This window comes from Piliocolobus tephrosceles, chromosome 20, assembly GCF_002776525.5.
Source record: "Piliocolobus tephrosceles isolate RC106 chromosome 20, ASM277652v3, whole genome shotgun sequence".
NCBI lineage: Eukaryota > Metazoa > Chordata > Mammalia > Primates > Cercopithecidae > Piliocolobus > Piliocolobus tephrosceles.
In genome coordinates this window covers 38592183-38608151 of record NC_045453.1, presented here as the reverse complement: position 1 = coordinate 38608151, position 15969 = coordinate 38592183, and the positions used below count along the sequence as shown (strand labels likewise).

The window sequence follows — 15969 nt, the reverse complement described above, 5'->3', positions numbered from 1 at the left end:
TCTTTCCTGGCGTCCTCCAGCAGGTGACTGGCCTGTGGGTGTCACTTATCAAGTAGTGATCTGTGTACAATACCCAGGGAGCATTTACAGCCAAAGACAGGAATCTCCACACTCAGGTGTCCAGTGATGATGTTGGGTTGGTGTCAAGGGTACGGCAGAGAGGGAGGTCACAAAGGCCTCCAGTGGGAGGGGCTCCCTGGGCAGTTGCAAGAGATATGGCAAGTACAGGAGACGGGGAAGAGGCAGAAGTGTGCTCAGTCTCAGGCTGCCACTGGGCAGACTGCTCGACTGCAGGGAGGAAGGGTTTTAGCAGCCAACATTCTCACAGATGGCTGGTGGATGAATCCAGGTCCTAGGAGAAGCAGATCCCAAGATGCAATGAGATGGGCTGGGCTCATGTTAGAGGAAAGGCCTGCAAGACAGAAAAGGGGATGACTGGAGCCTCATCAGACTCCAGTGAGGAGAGGGGGATAAAATTGCATGGAAGTGTCGGAGACCAAGTACAGCCTCGGGAGGCTCAGCCAGGCCAGCAGTCTTCAGGCCATAGTGGGCCATCAGAGGAGCGCCTGGATCGGAAGGGGCTTGCCTTGATGTCCTTAAAATGCATGGCCACTGCCTGGAACAGCTGTGAGAAGCATGGCCTAGATGTGGGTGCAGGAGTGGACTGTGGTCCCTTAGGCTCCCAACTCAGAAGTCTGCCAGGTGCTGGCTTGGGGTGGCCACAGCTAATTTTCTGTGTGTTCTAGTGGAGGTGCAGAGTCATACAGGGGACCTGAATATCTCTGGTTTGGCAGACAGCATGTTGGATGGTTAGATGGGCTTTCAGCATTACCAAACTGGGAGATTGCACCTACAGCCCTGGATCGGCTACGTCTCTGAGGAGCAGTCACTGCCCTGTGCTGAGCCTGCATTGTCAACTGGCCACAGATGTCCAAGCTCACCAGGGTCCTCACGGTTTGACAGTGTAGGATTGCCACCTCCCATAGCTCTGCCACTTCCTGCAGACTCCTCACAGTGTGGCCTAAACTGCTAAGATAGCTCCCGCCTACCTCCCTCATTGGCCCCTGTCATCTGATTATTTCTAAAGACTGCTGGCTACCTCTGACCCTCCTGAGGACAGAGGCCTGGATGCCAGCCTGAGGAGCCGAACTTGGTCTTTAAGCTGTCCGGGGTTTTCTTGGTTTTTCTTTTGGGTTTTTTGGGGGGATGGTGGTCAGGGTCTCACTGTTGCCCAGGCTGAGTACAGCAGCACAATAATAGCTCACTGCAGCCTTGACCTCCCAGGCTCAAACAGTGCTCACACCTCAGCCTCCCAACTAGCTGGGACTACAGGCACTTGCCACCATGCTCAACTAATTTTTTACTTTTATGTGTGTGGAGTTGGGGTCTTGCTATTTTGCCCAGGTTGGTCTCAAACTCCTGGATGCAAGCAATCCTGCATCGGCCTCCCAAAGTGCTGGGATTATAGGCATGAGCCAGCACGCCCAGCCTGCCTGGATTTTGAGGCTCTTTACAGTAGGTGTGACATGATAGATCAGTGCTGGGGGAAATAGGAATTGACAGTTAAGGGTCAAAGGGGAGGCTTTCTGACTCATGAGTCTAGTAGTCTGATGAGCTTCACAAATTGATTATTTGTTTATGAGACAGAGTCTTGCTCTGTCGCCCAGGCTGGAGTGCTGTGGCACAATCTCAGCTCACTGTAACCTCCTCCCAGGTTCAAGCAATTCTCCTGCCTCAGCCTCCCAAGCACCTGAGATTACAGCCATGCACTACCACACCTGGCTAATTTTTATATTTTTAGTAGAGACAGGGTTTCACTATGTTGGCCAGGCTGGTCTCGAACTCCTGACCTCAAGTCATCCGCCCACCTCAGCCTGTGAGAGTGCTGGGATTACAGGCACAAGACACTGTGCCTGGCCACAAATGGAATTTAAATTCATCAGGCACCTACAGAGATGCCAAACTGGTCACGTGCGTAGTTGCAGAACAGATGTACTGTGAGAAGGGCTCTTTCAAAAGTGCTCCATCCACTAATTCAGATGTGCCCAGACTGCCCTATACAGCACTGGATTTTTGGTAGAAATCAGATCTAACCTGGATCTGAATTCTGGGATCCTGCAGTGGAGATTTACATGTTCCAGCGCAGGTCCCAAATGATTGGTTGTCATTTTATCAGAAGATCTATGAGAGCTGTGTCTTGCTCATTTAGAAATTCATGGAGTATCTAACTCAGAACATGGCTAAGGGTACCGTAAAACTTTAGTAGTGTGTTATTTACTGTTCATATGTTTGTAGGAAACACTGTTATTTAATTTTTTGAGTTTTCCTCTTCTCCCTGCCTAGGTTTAAAGCTCCACGCAGTTGAAACTCGCTGTGCTTCTAGGAAGCCCCATTAAGACTACCTAGCACAATAAATACTGGGGCCAGGCAGAGACGGAGGTCTTGGAACTCCAGGCACAGGTGGCAGAACCTGGAATCCTCCAACTGCCTGAGTGCAACACTGTCCCTGGTGAGCATGCCTGGGTTTTGTGTTACAGGCTTTCTTGGCATTCGGGGATGTCACTGTGGATTTCACCCAGAAGGAATGGAGGCTGCTGAATCCTGCTCAGAGAGCCCTGTACAGGGAGGTGACACTGGAGAACTACAGCCACCTGGTCTCACTAGGTAAGCGTGGCTTCCCTCGAGCCTAACATTTGACCTGTGGTGCCTCTGATGTTGCCATAGGGTTAGGTTCAGAGACAAGAATGTTGTTTTCTCTGTTCCCCTGAGGAAGGTCTACCTTTGGTAAAGTTTCATACTGACTGCCACTGGGCACCTGCAGGCCTCTTCCCCACCCTGCGGCTCCCACTGGGGGTGCGTACTCTGAGCATGGTAGACAGGGTCCTCCTGAGCCTTCCCCTTCTGAGTCTCCCTCCCTTCCTGCCCTGGGTGGCTCCAGCAAATGGCCCCTGGAGCCTACAACCAGGAGTCACCTCATGGTTTTTTTCCCTGTGAGCAGGAATTCTCCATTCTAAACCAGAACTCATCAGGCGGCTAGAGCAAGGGGAAGCGCCCTGGGGAGAAGAGAGAAGATGCCGGCCAGTCCCCCATGCAGGTGAGGGGATAGACAGGGCAGACAGAGCACAAGGCACTCAGCCTTTCAGGAGGGAGGAGGCTTCTCTGAGGCCAGGGGACCTGGAAGCTGTTCTGGCCTCCTTGGCTGCTCTTCAGACCACCTGGCCCTGTCTTCCTTTCAGTCCTTGCTGAGGGGTTCTCTTGAGGCCCCTGGACCCCTTCTCCCAGGAAGCCTCCTTTCCCCCTACTTGCTAGGCTTCTTTCTCCCACTCAGTCTCCTCATTTGTGACTTTCCTCATGACTGCCCGACTGCAAGCCTAAGTCTATAGCCCCTTCCTGACACTGTCAGGGTATTCCTATGTTAGCTTCTTTTTGTTTTGTTTTGTTTTTTAATTATTTATTTTTCCGTATAAGTAAATATAAATTTTTTGGCATAATTTGGATCTCATTCTTCTATATACTGATTTTCTTTTTTTTTTTTTTAATTTAAGTTCTGGGGTACATGTGCACAACATGCAGGTTTGTTACCTAGGTATACATGTGCCATGTTGGTTTGCTACACCCATCAACTCATCATTTACATTAGGTATTTCTCCTAATGCTATCCCTCCCCCTGCCCCCTAACCCCCAACATTCCCCAGTGTATAATGTTCCCATCCCTGTGTCCATGTGTTCTCATGGTTCAACTCCCACTTATGAGTGAGAACATATAGTGTTTGATTTTTCTCTTCTTGTGTGACTCTGCTGAGAAAGATGGTTTCCAGTTTCATCCATGTTCCTGCAAAGGACATGAACTCATCCTTTTTTATAGCCACATAGTATTCCATGGTATATATGTGCCACATTTTCTTTATCCGGTCTATCATTGATGGGCATTTGGGTTAGTTCCAAGACTTTGCTATTGTGAACAGTGCTGCAATAAACATACATGTGTCTGTGTCTTTATACTAGAATGATTTGTAATCCTTTGGGTATATACCCAGTAATGGGATTGCTGGGTCAAATGATATTTCTAGTTCTAGATCCTTGAGGAATCGCCACACTGTCTTCCACAATGGTTGAACTAATTTACACTCCCACTGACAGTGTAAAAGTGTTCCTATTTTTCCACATCCTCTCCAGCATCTGTTGTTTCCTGACTTTTTAATGATTGCCATTCTAACTGGCATGAGATGGTATCTCATTATGGTTTTGATTTGCATTTCTCTAATGACCAGTGATGATGAGCATTTTTTCTAAGTTTGTTGTCTGCATAAATGTCTTCTTTTGAGAAGTGTCTGTTCATATCCTTTGCCTATTTTTTGATGGGGTTTGTTCTTTTCTTGTAAATTTGTTTAAGTTCTATTTTAGCTTCTTAAAACCTCTGTCCGTTGTTATTCTTCAATTCCCATAGCTTTTTTCCTTGTCTTTTAATGTTTTAAGCAGTACTACTGTTGCCAGAGGTCACTTCACCTTCCTCCTTCCCCCATTTCCCCCAGAAGTACTGCCTGAGTGGGGCTGTGGTCTAGAATTGTGCACCCACTTAAGTCCCCGTAGTCACTGCAGTGGTTCATCAGGACTCATGATGATGATGATGATGATGATGATGATGATGATGATTCTTGCCTCTAGGGTGGACTTGTTCTCTCTTGGAGCAGTTTTAGTTCACAGTTAGGCCCTGTGTTCCTCTCTTCTCTTTTCATGGTATTTTACTGGCTTCCCGTACTCTTCACAGTGGGACCACAGGAGACTGCTAAAAAGTGATGTTAAGTTTTCTGCTTATAACAATGATAAATTTCTCTGTCTTGTTATGTGTCAGTTTCAGGGTCATCTGTTTCTATTGACCTTCATATCGTATTTAGTGAATGTGTGGACAGATTTAGCCTTACTTAGCTGCAGTTCTCCGCGAGTACTTGGAAGTCTTTTTTATGTCTTGTTTAAGAAACCCATCCTAGATCAAGTTTATAAAGATACAAAGATTTAAAGATACAAAGTTTTTTGTTTTTTATTTTTTTGAGACGGAGTTTCACTCTTGTAACCCAGACTGGAGTGCAGTGACGCGATCTTGGCTCCCTGGAACCTCCGCCTCCCACGTTCAAGCAATTCTCCTGTCTTAGCCTTCTGAGTAGCTGGGATTACATGTGCTCACCACCACCCCTGGTTAATTTTTTTTGTATTTTTACTAGAGATGGGTTTCACCATGTTGGCCAGGCTGGTTTTGAACTCCTGACCTCAGGTGATCCACCCACCTCGGCCTCCCAAAGTGCTGGGATTACAGACATGAGCCACCATGCTTGGCCAATTATATATAAAGACTTTTGTTGTTGTTATTTAACTCTTCTGTGTCTTTATAGATTTTTTTTAGGGAGGGCAGTTTGAACTATCCAATATTTGAAAAGATGGTGTTTACATCTTCTATATTCATAGTGGATTGTTCTATATCTACTAAGTTTTGTAGGACTTACTTTATATATTTTAGCCTACTATTAAATACATGCAGGGTTAGAATTACTATAATTTTATTGGCTCACAGGGAATCTTGTGTCCTCTGTACTTTCACCCTCATCTCCCATTCCTGGATTATTTTGAAGCAAATCCTGGTCATCATATTTCATCTGTAAAACATAATAGTTACTATATTATAATCTATTTAATTTAATATTAATATTAGTTCCTAAGATATTTTTGATGACTGTAACGCTCATTTAACTTTCCTTATTTCATGGCATGTATATTTTGAGCTTACATCCTATAATACTTTCTTTCCTCCAGCATTTTTTTGTGAAGCAAATGTTGAACAATTATATTTTGGTGGATACTAAAAAGTTGAAAGGCTTATAGAATGAACACCTGTCAATCTACCACCTACAGTCAGCATTTAGCTTTGTGCTCCATATTCTTTATCACTTACTTATCCAGCTGTACATTGCTCTCTCCATCCATAAGTCCATCTTCCTTTTGATGCTCTTTAATATTGCAGACATCATTATTCTTTACTGATAAACACTTCAGCGTGCATGTCAATAAGTAGTATTATAATGTTTCTTTGTGGTTCTTCTTAGGATTTATATAAGATGCATAAATCTTAAGTGTAACATTCAGTGAGCTTTGACATGCATAACTTTATGTAATCTGGACCCTATGACAACACATAACAATTACTCTCACCCCAGAAGTGCTCTTATGCCTTTTTCCAGTCATTTCATGCCCCCACATCCACCAGAGAAAATCACTATTCAGATTTTGTTCAATATGCCTTAATTTCACCTATCTTAGAACTTCTTATAAGTGGAATTACACAGTATACTGTCAGAAAATTAGGTTGATTTTTTTTTATGGTTATTGTTGTTGACTTTGTCCTATTCTTTCCAAAAAAAGCAGGTTCATACAGACTGTGGAGTTCTTTCCCATTCCTTGCTTCCCACCACCCCATAAAAAATGTGGGGGCATCCACTGAGAAATTTGGAGCTGGTCTGAGTTTTCATGGGCATGAGGTCTCTGCTTTTGGATTTATGATCGGTGCCACTCCCTCAGTTTGCATAGGTGGGAAGAGACTCCTTAGTCATCTCAAATATCATAGAAATGACAAAATATCATAGACTGGGAGGCTTAAACAACAGACATTTATTTCTTATAGTTTTAGAATCTGGGAATTCCAAGATGAAGGTGCTGGCACCTTTGCTTCATTGTGAGGGTCCCCATCCTGGCTTGCAGGCTGCCACCTTCTTGCTGTGTCCTCTCATGGGCTCACCCCATGATCTCAACTAAACCTGTTTATCTCCCAATGACTCCACCTCCAAATACCATCACATTGGAGGTTAAGGTATCAACATATGAATTTGGGGGGGATGCTAACGTTCAGTCCATTATCAACTCCCTTCTCTCGCCCCCATATTAATTGCTTGCTGATTTGTCTGTCAGTTAATTAAAATAAAAGGCTTCTGGTCTACCACTGACTTCTGAAAGTGTGAATGTTTAATGTAATGGGAGTACATGTTAGGATTTTATTTAACTCATAGGTGAGGTTACTGGCAGAATGACAAAGCTGGTTCAGTGCAGGTATGAGAAGGTGGGGTGTATGTGGGTAGTGCCAAAATAACACCATTGTAAGTTACCCTGTAAATTTACAGAATCAGCAAACTTAACTCTCATTATCTGAGTGATCCAGAAAAATTAGAAATTATACAGGTGATGTAGGAAAGCTCATATAATCATATATCCGACAAGTTTTGGAGTACTTTTCCTAGACAACATGGCGAAATCCCATCTCCACAAAAAATACAGAAATTAGCCAGGCAGTGGCACCTGTGGCTTGACTACAGGCAGGCACCTGGAGTCCAGCTATTCGGGAAGTTAAGGTGAGAGGATCGTGTAAGCCTGGGAGGTTGAGGCTGCAGTGAGCCATGATCATGCCACTGCACTCCAGCCTGGGCAACAGAGTGAGACCCTGTCTCAAAAAAACAAAAGTTCTTTATCATAATGGGATTTTGAACTGTATCAAATCCTTTTCTGTATCTGTTGAGATGATCATATGTCTTTTGGTCCTTCACTCTCTGGATGTGATGTATCACAAGTATTGATTTGTGTATGTTGAATCATGATTGCATACCTGGGATAAATCTCATTTGGTCATGGTGTATTTTCTGTGTTATTGGATTGGGTTTGCTAGTATTTTGTTGAAGATTTTTCCATTTAGCATCATCAGGGATATTGGCCTGTAGTTCTCTGTTTTTGCTGTGTTCTTGTCTGGTTTTGGTATCAGGATAATGCTGGTCTTGTAGAATGAGTTAGGAAGAATTCCTTCCCACCCCACTTCAATTTTTTGGAATAGTTTGAGAAGAATTGATATTTGTTGTTCTTTATGAGTTTACTAGAATTAAGCAGTAAAGCAATTGGGTCCTAGGTTTTTCTTTGATAGAAGACTTTTCATTACCGATTCAGTCTCATTGTTGGTCTGTTCTCCAGGAATATATGCAGAACATGTCCTGCGGCCCAAGAATCTTGGACTTGCACATCAGAGGCAACAGCAACTACAATTTTCTGATCAAAGCTTCCAGAGTGACACAGCTGAAGGTCAAGAGAAAGAAAAAAGCTCTAAGCCCATGGCATTTTCCAGCCCACCCCTAAGACATGCAGTAAGCTCGAGGAGGAGGAACAGTGTAGTGGAAAAAGAGTCTAGTCAAGGCCAGAGGGAAAATCCTACAGAAATAGACAAAGTATTGAAAGGAATAGAAAATTCAAGATGGGGAGCATTCAGATGTGCAGAGCGTGGGCAAGACTTCAGCCAGAAGACGATAGTAATCATACACAAAAAAGCACATTCCAGGCAGAAACTTTTTACATGCAGGGAGTGTCACCAGGGCTTTAGAAATGAGTCAGCATTGCTCTTGCACCAGAAGACACACACAGGAGAGAAGTCCTATGTATGCAGTGAGTGTGGGCGAGGCTTCAGCCTCAAGGCAAATCTCCTCAGACACCAGAGGACACACTCAGGAGAGAAGCCTTTTCTGTGCAAGGTGTGTGGACGAGGCTACACCAGTAAGTCATACCTCACTGTGCATGAGAGAACACACACAGGAGAGAAGCCTTATGAATGCCAGGAGTGTGGGCGAAGGTTTAATGATAAGTCCTCATACAACAAGCACTTGAAGGCACATTCAGGGGAGAAGCCTTTTGTGTGCAAGGAGTGTGGGCGAGGCTATACTAATAAGTCATACTTCATTGTGCACAAGAGAATACACTCAGGAGAGAAGCCTTACAGATGCCAGGAGTGTGGCCGAGGCTTTAGCAATAAGTCACACCTCATCACACACCAGAGGACACACTCAGGGGAGAAGCCCTTCGCGTGCAGGCAGTGTGAGCAAAGCTTTAGCGTGAAAGGAAGTCTCCTCAGACACCAGAGAACACACTCAGGGGAGAAGCCTTTTGTGTGCAAGGATTGTGAGCGAAGCTTTAGCCAAAAGTCAACTCTCGTCTACCACCAGAGAACACACTCAGGGGAGAAACCTTTCGTTTGTAGAGAATGTGGGCAAGGGTTTATTCAGAAGTCAACCCTCGTGAAACATCAGATCACACACTCAGAGGAGAAGCCTTTTGTGTGTAAGGACTGTGGACGCGGCTTTATCCAAAAGTCAACCTTCACTTTACACCAGAGGACACATTCAGAGGAGAAGCCTTATGGATGTCGGGAGTGTGGGCGAAGGTTTCGGGATAAGTCCTCGTATAACAAGCACCTGAGGGCACACTTGGGAGAGAAACGTTTTTTCTGCAGGGATTGTGGGCGAGGCTTTACCTTGAAGCCAAATCTCACCATACATCAGAGGACACACTCAGGAGAGAAACCTTTCATGTGCAAGCAGTGTGAGAAAAGTTTCAGTTTGAAGGCAAATCTTCTTAGACATCAGTGGACACACTCAGGGGAAAGGCCATTTAATTGCAAGGATTGCGGGCGAGGCTTCATCCTAAAGTCAACTCTCCTCTTCCACCAGAAGACACACTCGGGGGAGAAGCCTTTCATCTGTAGTGAATGTGGGCAAGGATTTATCTGGAAGTCAAACCTTGTGAAACACCAGCTTGCACATTCTGGCAAGCAGCCTTTTGTATGCAAGGAGTGTGGGCGAGGCTTCAACTGGAAGGGAAATCTCCTCACACACCAGAGGACACACTCAGGGGAGAAGCCCTTCGTGTGTAATGTGTGTGGACAAGGCTTCAGCTGGAAGAGAAGTCTCACCAGACACCACTGGCGGATACACTCAAAGGAGAAGCCTTTTGTGTGCCAGGAGTGTAAGCGAGGCTATACCAGTAAGTCAGACCTCACTGTGCATGAAAGAATACACACAGGAGAGAGGCCTTATGAATGCCAAGAGTGTGGACGAAAGTTTAGCAATAAGTCATACTACAGTAAGCACTTAAAGAGACACTTACGTGAGAAGGGTTTTTGTACAGGGAGTGTGGGTGAGGCTTCATCTTGAAGTCATATCTCACCAGCCATCAGAGGACACACACAGGAGAGTAATTTTGCTTTGTTACAAGCTTTAGTTGAGGCTGCATAACTTGTTTGTGAAGATATAACAAAGGCAGACAGAATCCAGAGGGCCACAGAGAACCTGAATTCAACCCATGTGTCCCCAGGCGATTCGGAGAAAAGAGGTCAATGTTTAAGGAACAGAGATGCCAGTTGAGGGGAGGGCATTATCTGGGCTACTGGGGAAATACGGTCTCTTTCCTACTGAGCACATATTCTTGTATTTGTGCCAGGCTGTGCTTTCTAAGCACTGTTCTTAGGCAGTGACTGCAGAGCAGGGATACCAAGGGAGGTCTGTTACTGACAATCTCCCCAACCTCCTTGGACTGCAAGCAATCTAGGACACCTCCACCAAACCTCTTCTTGCACTTTCCTTCCCTCTGGCTGCCCTCCCAGCCTTCCTTGGTTTGAATGTTTTGTCTCCTCCTTAATTTATGTTGAAACGCTACATAAACTGTTTACTGTTGAAACGGTGTGACAATATTAAGAGGTGGGACCGGCTGGGCGCGGTGGCTCAACCCTGTAATCCCAGCACTTTGGGAGGCCAAGACGGGCAGATCACGAGGTCAGGAGATCGAGACCATCCTGGCTAACACAGTGAAACCCCGTCTCTACTAAAAATACAAAAACTAGCTGGGTGAAGTGGCGGGTGCCTGTAGTCCCAGCTACTCGGGAGGCTGAGGCAGGAGAATGGCGTAAACCTGGGAGGCAGAGCTTGCAGTGAGCTGAGATCTGGCCACTGCACTCCAGTCCGGGCGACAGAGCGAGACTCTGCCTCAAAAAAAAAAAAAAAAAGGTGGGACCTTTGGGAAGTGATTAAGTCAAGTCATGAAGATAGAGCTTTTGTGAATGGGATCAGGTGCACTTATGAAAAGGCTTGATGGAGGGAGTTTGTCCTGTGGCCCTTCTATTTTCTGCTGTGTGAGGACACAATGCTCCTCCCTTCCAAAAGATGCAGCATGAAGGCATCATCTTAGAAACAGACATGAGCCCTCAACAGACAATTGAACCTACTGATATTTTGATGTGGAACTTCACAGCCTCCAGAACTCTGGGAAAATAAAGTCCTCTTTGTACATTTCTTAGCCAGTGGTATTTTGTTATAACAGCTCAAATAGACTAAGTAACTGCTCCCCCTCATCATTCTCTCACAATCATATCTTGAAATAAAATCTCTGTACATGCAGTCCCATCTTGGTCTTTGCAAAGAACTCCCTCCAACACGCTGATACCAAAAACAGTCTGACAAAACAGGTGGTAAAATAGGGATCTGGGGACCACTCACCTGCCTGGCAGGAGTAAAGCAGGTTGGCTAGTGGGGCACAGGTAGGTGGTTAGCTGCAAAATATTTCACAGGTGAGTTCCTGAGAAAATGCTTCAATCATAGAGAATGCTGTGGCATGTGTGATGATGCAGGCCTTGGAAAATGTAGGGAAAGTGCCTACAAAGAGCAGAGTAGACTGATTATCGCTGATCTGCATTACCACCTGCAGAAGGACCTTGAGAAATTGAAGACTTCATTCAGCCATTAGCAAACAGTGAATGGTTAAGTAAACCAGGACTCCTTGGTGAGTGCTTACAAGGCCTTTATCTTCTTGGATAGAAGGCAGAATCATTGCCCAAATATGTGGGCTGAAGGCCTTGTAGTTACAGTGGCAAAGCTCTACAGATGTTGGAATGCTTAGCCAATGCATGTCTATTTTGTAGAGGTCAGACCCTTTGTGAGGAAAATCTGGGATCCTGAAAAATGATACAGGAACATCTCCATGGATGCCCAAGATTGCCTCTGCCATGCTCCCAGCCACAGACCATCTGAGTGTGTAGAAATGGCCCATCCTTCCTTATGAATAGCATTTCCACCATTCATTACCACAGAACCTTCACAATTACGGCCAGCTTAATGCACATGTGCCCTACATAGCTGTACACAACCCCTGTCCAGCACAGGGAAGATACATGAAATATGCCTATCCTTTTGTAAATGGTATTTGTGATGCTTGCCCTTCAACTTCCATAACTTTCCTCATACTCATTTTGAGTTTCACTGCACATTGTGGGTTCACCAGAATTCTGTGCTTCTCTTCCATATTAAACACATTTACATCTGAGTAATCAGGGACACTGACAGCCCCAAGGACACCACTGTCCATTTGGACCCAGAATTTGATTTGAATTCAGAAGACAACATCTTAGCATAAACAGCCAAGGAACCTGGTCAACGCATTTCCTGCTCAAGTTCCTTTTGAGCAGGAAAATGATCACACAGATGGGATTCGAAACATAAGGCAACTCATAGCTACATTTTCCCCTGTTTCTTACTCAACATGAAGTTAGTGCACTGGTAGAATGTGCATTTGGAGAAGTGAAGTAAAACAGTTGAATTAGAGATTAGACACAGCGGTTCATGCCTATAATCCCAACACTTTCTGATGCCAAGTTGAGTGGATCACTTGAGTGCAGGAGTTCAAGACCAGCCTGGCCAAAGTGGCAAAATCCCATCTCTACAAAAAACTAGCCAGGTGTGGTGGCACATGCCTGTAGTCCAAGCTACTTGGGAGGCTCAGATGGGAGGATCACCTGAGGCTGGGAAGTTGAGGCTGCAGTGAGCTGTGACCACACCACTGCACTCAAGTCTGGGCAACAGAGTGAGACCTTGTCTAAAACAAAAACAAAAACAAAAAAAAGGTTGAATTAGTTTCTGCAACATTTCTAACATTCTTAAAAAAAAAAAAAAAAACACATCCTAATAGGAGCAACAAAGTAGAAACTGTATCATTTCACTGATTGTGCTGATTAAATGGGCAAGGCACAATATAATGAAGAACAGGAAAGGTGGACAAATACATATGCACACACACACACACATATATAATATAATTATATAAATACATAATTATATTTGGGATTACACCTGTAATCCCAGCACTTTGGGAGGCCGAGGCAAGTGGATCACAAGGTCAGAAGATTGAGACCATCCTGGCTAACACGGTGAAACCCAGTCTCTACTAAAAATACAAAAAATTAGCCGGGTATGGTGGCGGGTGCCTGTAGTCCCAGCTACTCGGGAGGCTAAGGCAGGAGAATGGTGTGAACCTGGGAGGTGGAGCTTGCAGTGAGCCGAGATCGCGCCACTGCACTTCAGCCTGGGTGACAGAGCGAGACTCCATCTCAAAAAAAAAAAAAATTGCCAAGAACTACCCAGCATGTATCAGTAGAAAGTTGAGTCCCTAATATGACAGTATTCCTCAAGAAAGTAAACTATTTACCTGGGGACAAACTGACTACATCAGCCACCTGCCAGCCTCTAAAAAACAGTGATTCAACCTCACAGGGATAAATACCTGGATTTATTCCAAACATGGACTTGCCTTTCTAGTCCTGAAAAGCTCAGCTAGCACTATTATTCATGCCTGATCCAAAGACATGAAATACCAAGTAATATAACATCCAACCCAGGAGATTCACTTCATAGCAAAAATGCTATCGGAGTGTAAGAGTAGATAACAACTCTAAATATATATGTATCCAACAACAAAGCACTCAGATACACAAAGCAAATACTCACTATAAAAAATAAAGATTCCAAGACAATAACTATTGAGAACTTCACTGTCAGCATCGGATCATCTAAACAGAAAAATCAACAAACATTGGATTTAAACTGCACTTTAGACCAAATGGACCTAACAGATATTTCAGAATCTTTTATCCAACAGCTGTAGAACACACATTCTTCTCATCAGCACATGGAACATTCTCCAGGGTAAACCTAATACATTAGGCCACAAAACAAGTCTCAACATTTTTGTTTTTTAAGACAGGGTCTCACTCTGTCATCCAGGCAGGAGTGCAGTGCTGTTACCATAGCTCACTGCAGCCTTGAACTCTTGAGCTCAAATGATCCCCTCTTCAGCCTCCCAAGTAACAAGGACTACAGGTGCACACCACAATGCCTAGTTAATTTTCAATGTTTTGTAGAGACAGTGTCTCACTATGTTGCCCAGTCTTGTCTCAAACTCCGGGCCTCAAACAATCCTCCCACTTGAGGAGCTTCAGATTCCCAAAACACTAGGATTACAGGCGTGAGCCACCAAGCCAGGCCTCAACAAATTTTTAAAAATTGAGACCTGTAATCCCAGAACTTTGGGACGCTGAGGCGGGCGGATCACAAGGTCAGGAGTTCAAGACCGTCCTGGCTAATATGGTGAAACCCCGTTTCTAGTAAAATACAAAAAATTAGCTGGGTGTGGTGGCAGGCACCTGCAGTCCCAGCTACTCAGGAGGCTGAGGCAGGAGAATGGCGTGAACCCAGGAGGTGGAGCTTGCAGTGAGCCAAGATCCGCCACTGCACTCCAGTCTGGGCAATAGAGCGAGACTCCGTCTCAAAAAAAAAAAAAAATTTAAATCACATCTAGTATCTTCTCAGACAACAATGGAATAAAACTACGTATCAATAACAAGAGGAACTTTAGAAACTACAAATACATGGAAATTAACATATTCCGGTCAATGAAGAAATTAAGAAGGAAATAAAAACATTTCTTCAAGTAAAAAATGTTGGAAACACACATCTCAAAACCTATGGGATACAGCAAAAGCATTGCCATGAGGGAAATTTGTAACAATAACTAGAGTCAAAAAGCAGAAAGACTTCAAATAACCTAATAAGACACCTCAAGGAAAGAAAAACCAAACCCCAAATTAGTAAAAGGAAGACATAATAAAGATCAGAGCAGAATAAAACAAAATAGAGACAAAATCTACAAGGAAACAATCACAGGGAAAGTTGTGTGTTTTTTGTTGTTGTTGTTGTTGTTGTTTTTAAGATAAAGAAAATCAATAAACCAGTAGCCAGACTAACCAACAATACAAAGAGGAAGCTCAAATAAATTAAATTAGAAATGAAAAAGAAAACATTACAACTGATTCCACAAAAATGCAAAGGATCATTAGAGACTCTTATGAGCAACTACACACTAACAAAGTGGAAAACCTAGAGGAAACGAATAAATTCCTAGATGCATTTTATATAACAAGATTGAATCATAAAGAAATACAGGCTATTCTAGACACGGTGGCTCCACTAGGTGATATGTTCTCTTAGCAGCTACCAGGGATCCCACCACCCACATTGGAGCTCCGGGGCCAGGCTTCACTTCTTCAGGCAGCACCAGATACTCTGAGACCTTCTAACAGTACCAGGTGAATGAGTTGGAGTCATCTTTCAAGGCTTGCTTAGCTTCTCTGGTGAGTCAGGACTATGTCAATGGCATTGATCAGAAAAACATTTAAACTGGTGTTGATCAGTATATCTAGGAGTTTCTGGATATTGCAACACAGGCAGAATGTTTTCCTACAGAAAACGATTGCAATTATTTGTCCAGACACCAGAGCAAGTTACCAAAGAGGATGTCTCAGAACTAAGGAATGAGTTACAAAAGAAACACACACTGTCCAGAAGCACTTGACAAAGCTGAGGCACTGGCAACAGGGGTTGAAGGGCATCAAATGTGCAGCACAGAACACCAGCCAGCAGCCCCCAGGGCTCCCCCGTGTACCTCAAGCAGGCATCTGCCAACATCCCTGCACCCCAGAAGCTGACCTGAGCACAAAGGTCAAGGCCATCAGCCCAAGATTGGGCTGGTGTCTGAGGCCGCCCTGTGCAGTTTGCCACAAATCCCTTCTTGTGAACTTGGGATTTTGAATGAAGGAGTTAGTTTTATGCTCCCACCTAAATTTTTTTCACTATTTTTATAAGCTGTTAATGTCTTAAGTACTTCATAAAATGCCCAGAGCTTGAGTAAACTAAATTGTTTTTCTCTTTAGCACAGTTAAGACTGTTAGTGTGGTGACACTGATAGATTCTGTTTTTTTATGTTTGTATGACTTTTCATTTTTTTGTGTGTATTTCC

At 44.2% G+C, this 15969-nt stretch overlaps 1 protein-coding gene and 1 pseudogene across 1 annotated transcript; both read left to right on the top strand.

Moving 5' to 3' along the window:
• Positions 1-814: 814 nt before the first annotated feature.
• ZNF337 (zinc finger protein 337) lies at positions 815-10523 on the top strand. Its single transcript, XM_026448896.2, has 3 exons — positions 815-964; positions 2538-2664; positions 7999-10523. Exons 1-3 carry the CDS (start codon positions 815-817, stop codon positions 10002-10004), a joined length of 2283 nt encoding a protein of 760 aa, XP_026304681.2. The 3' UTR covers positions 10005-10523.
• Positions 10524-12013: 1490 nt separating this feature from the next.
• Positions 12014-15761, top strand: LOC111527243 (annotated as a pseudogene).
• The last annotated feature ends 208 nt before the right edge of the window (positions 15762-15969 follow it).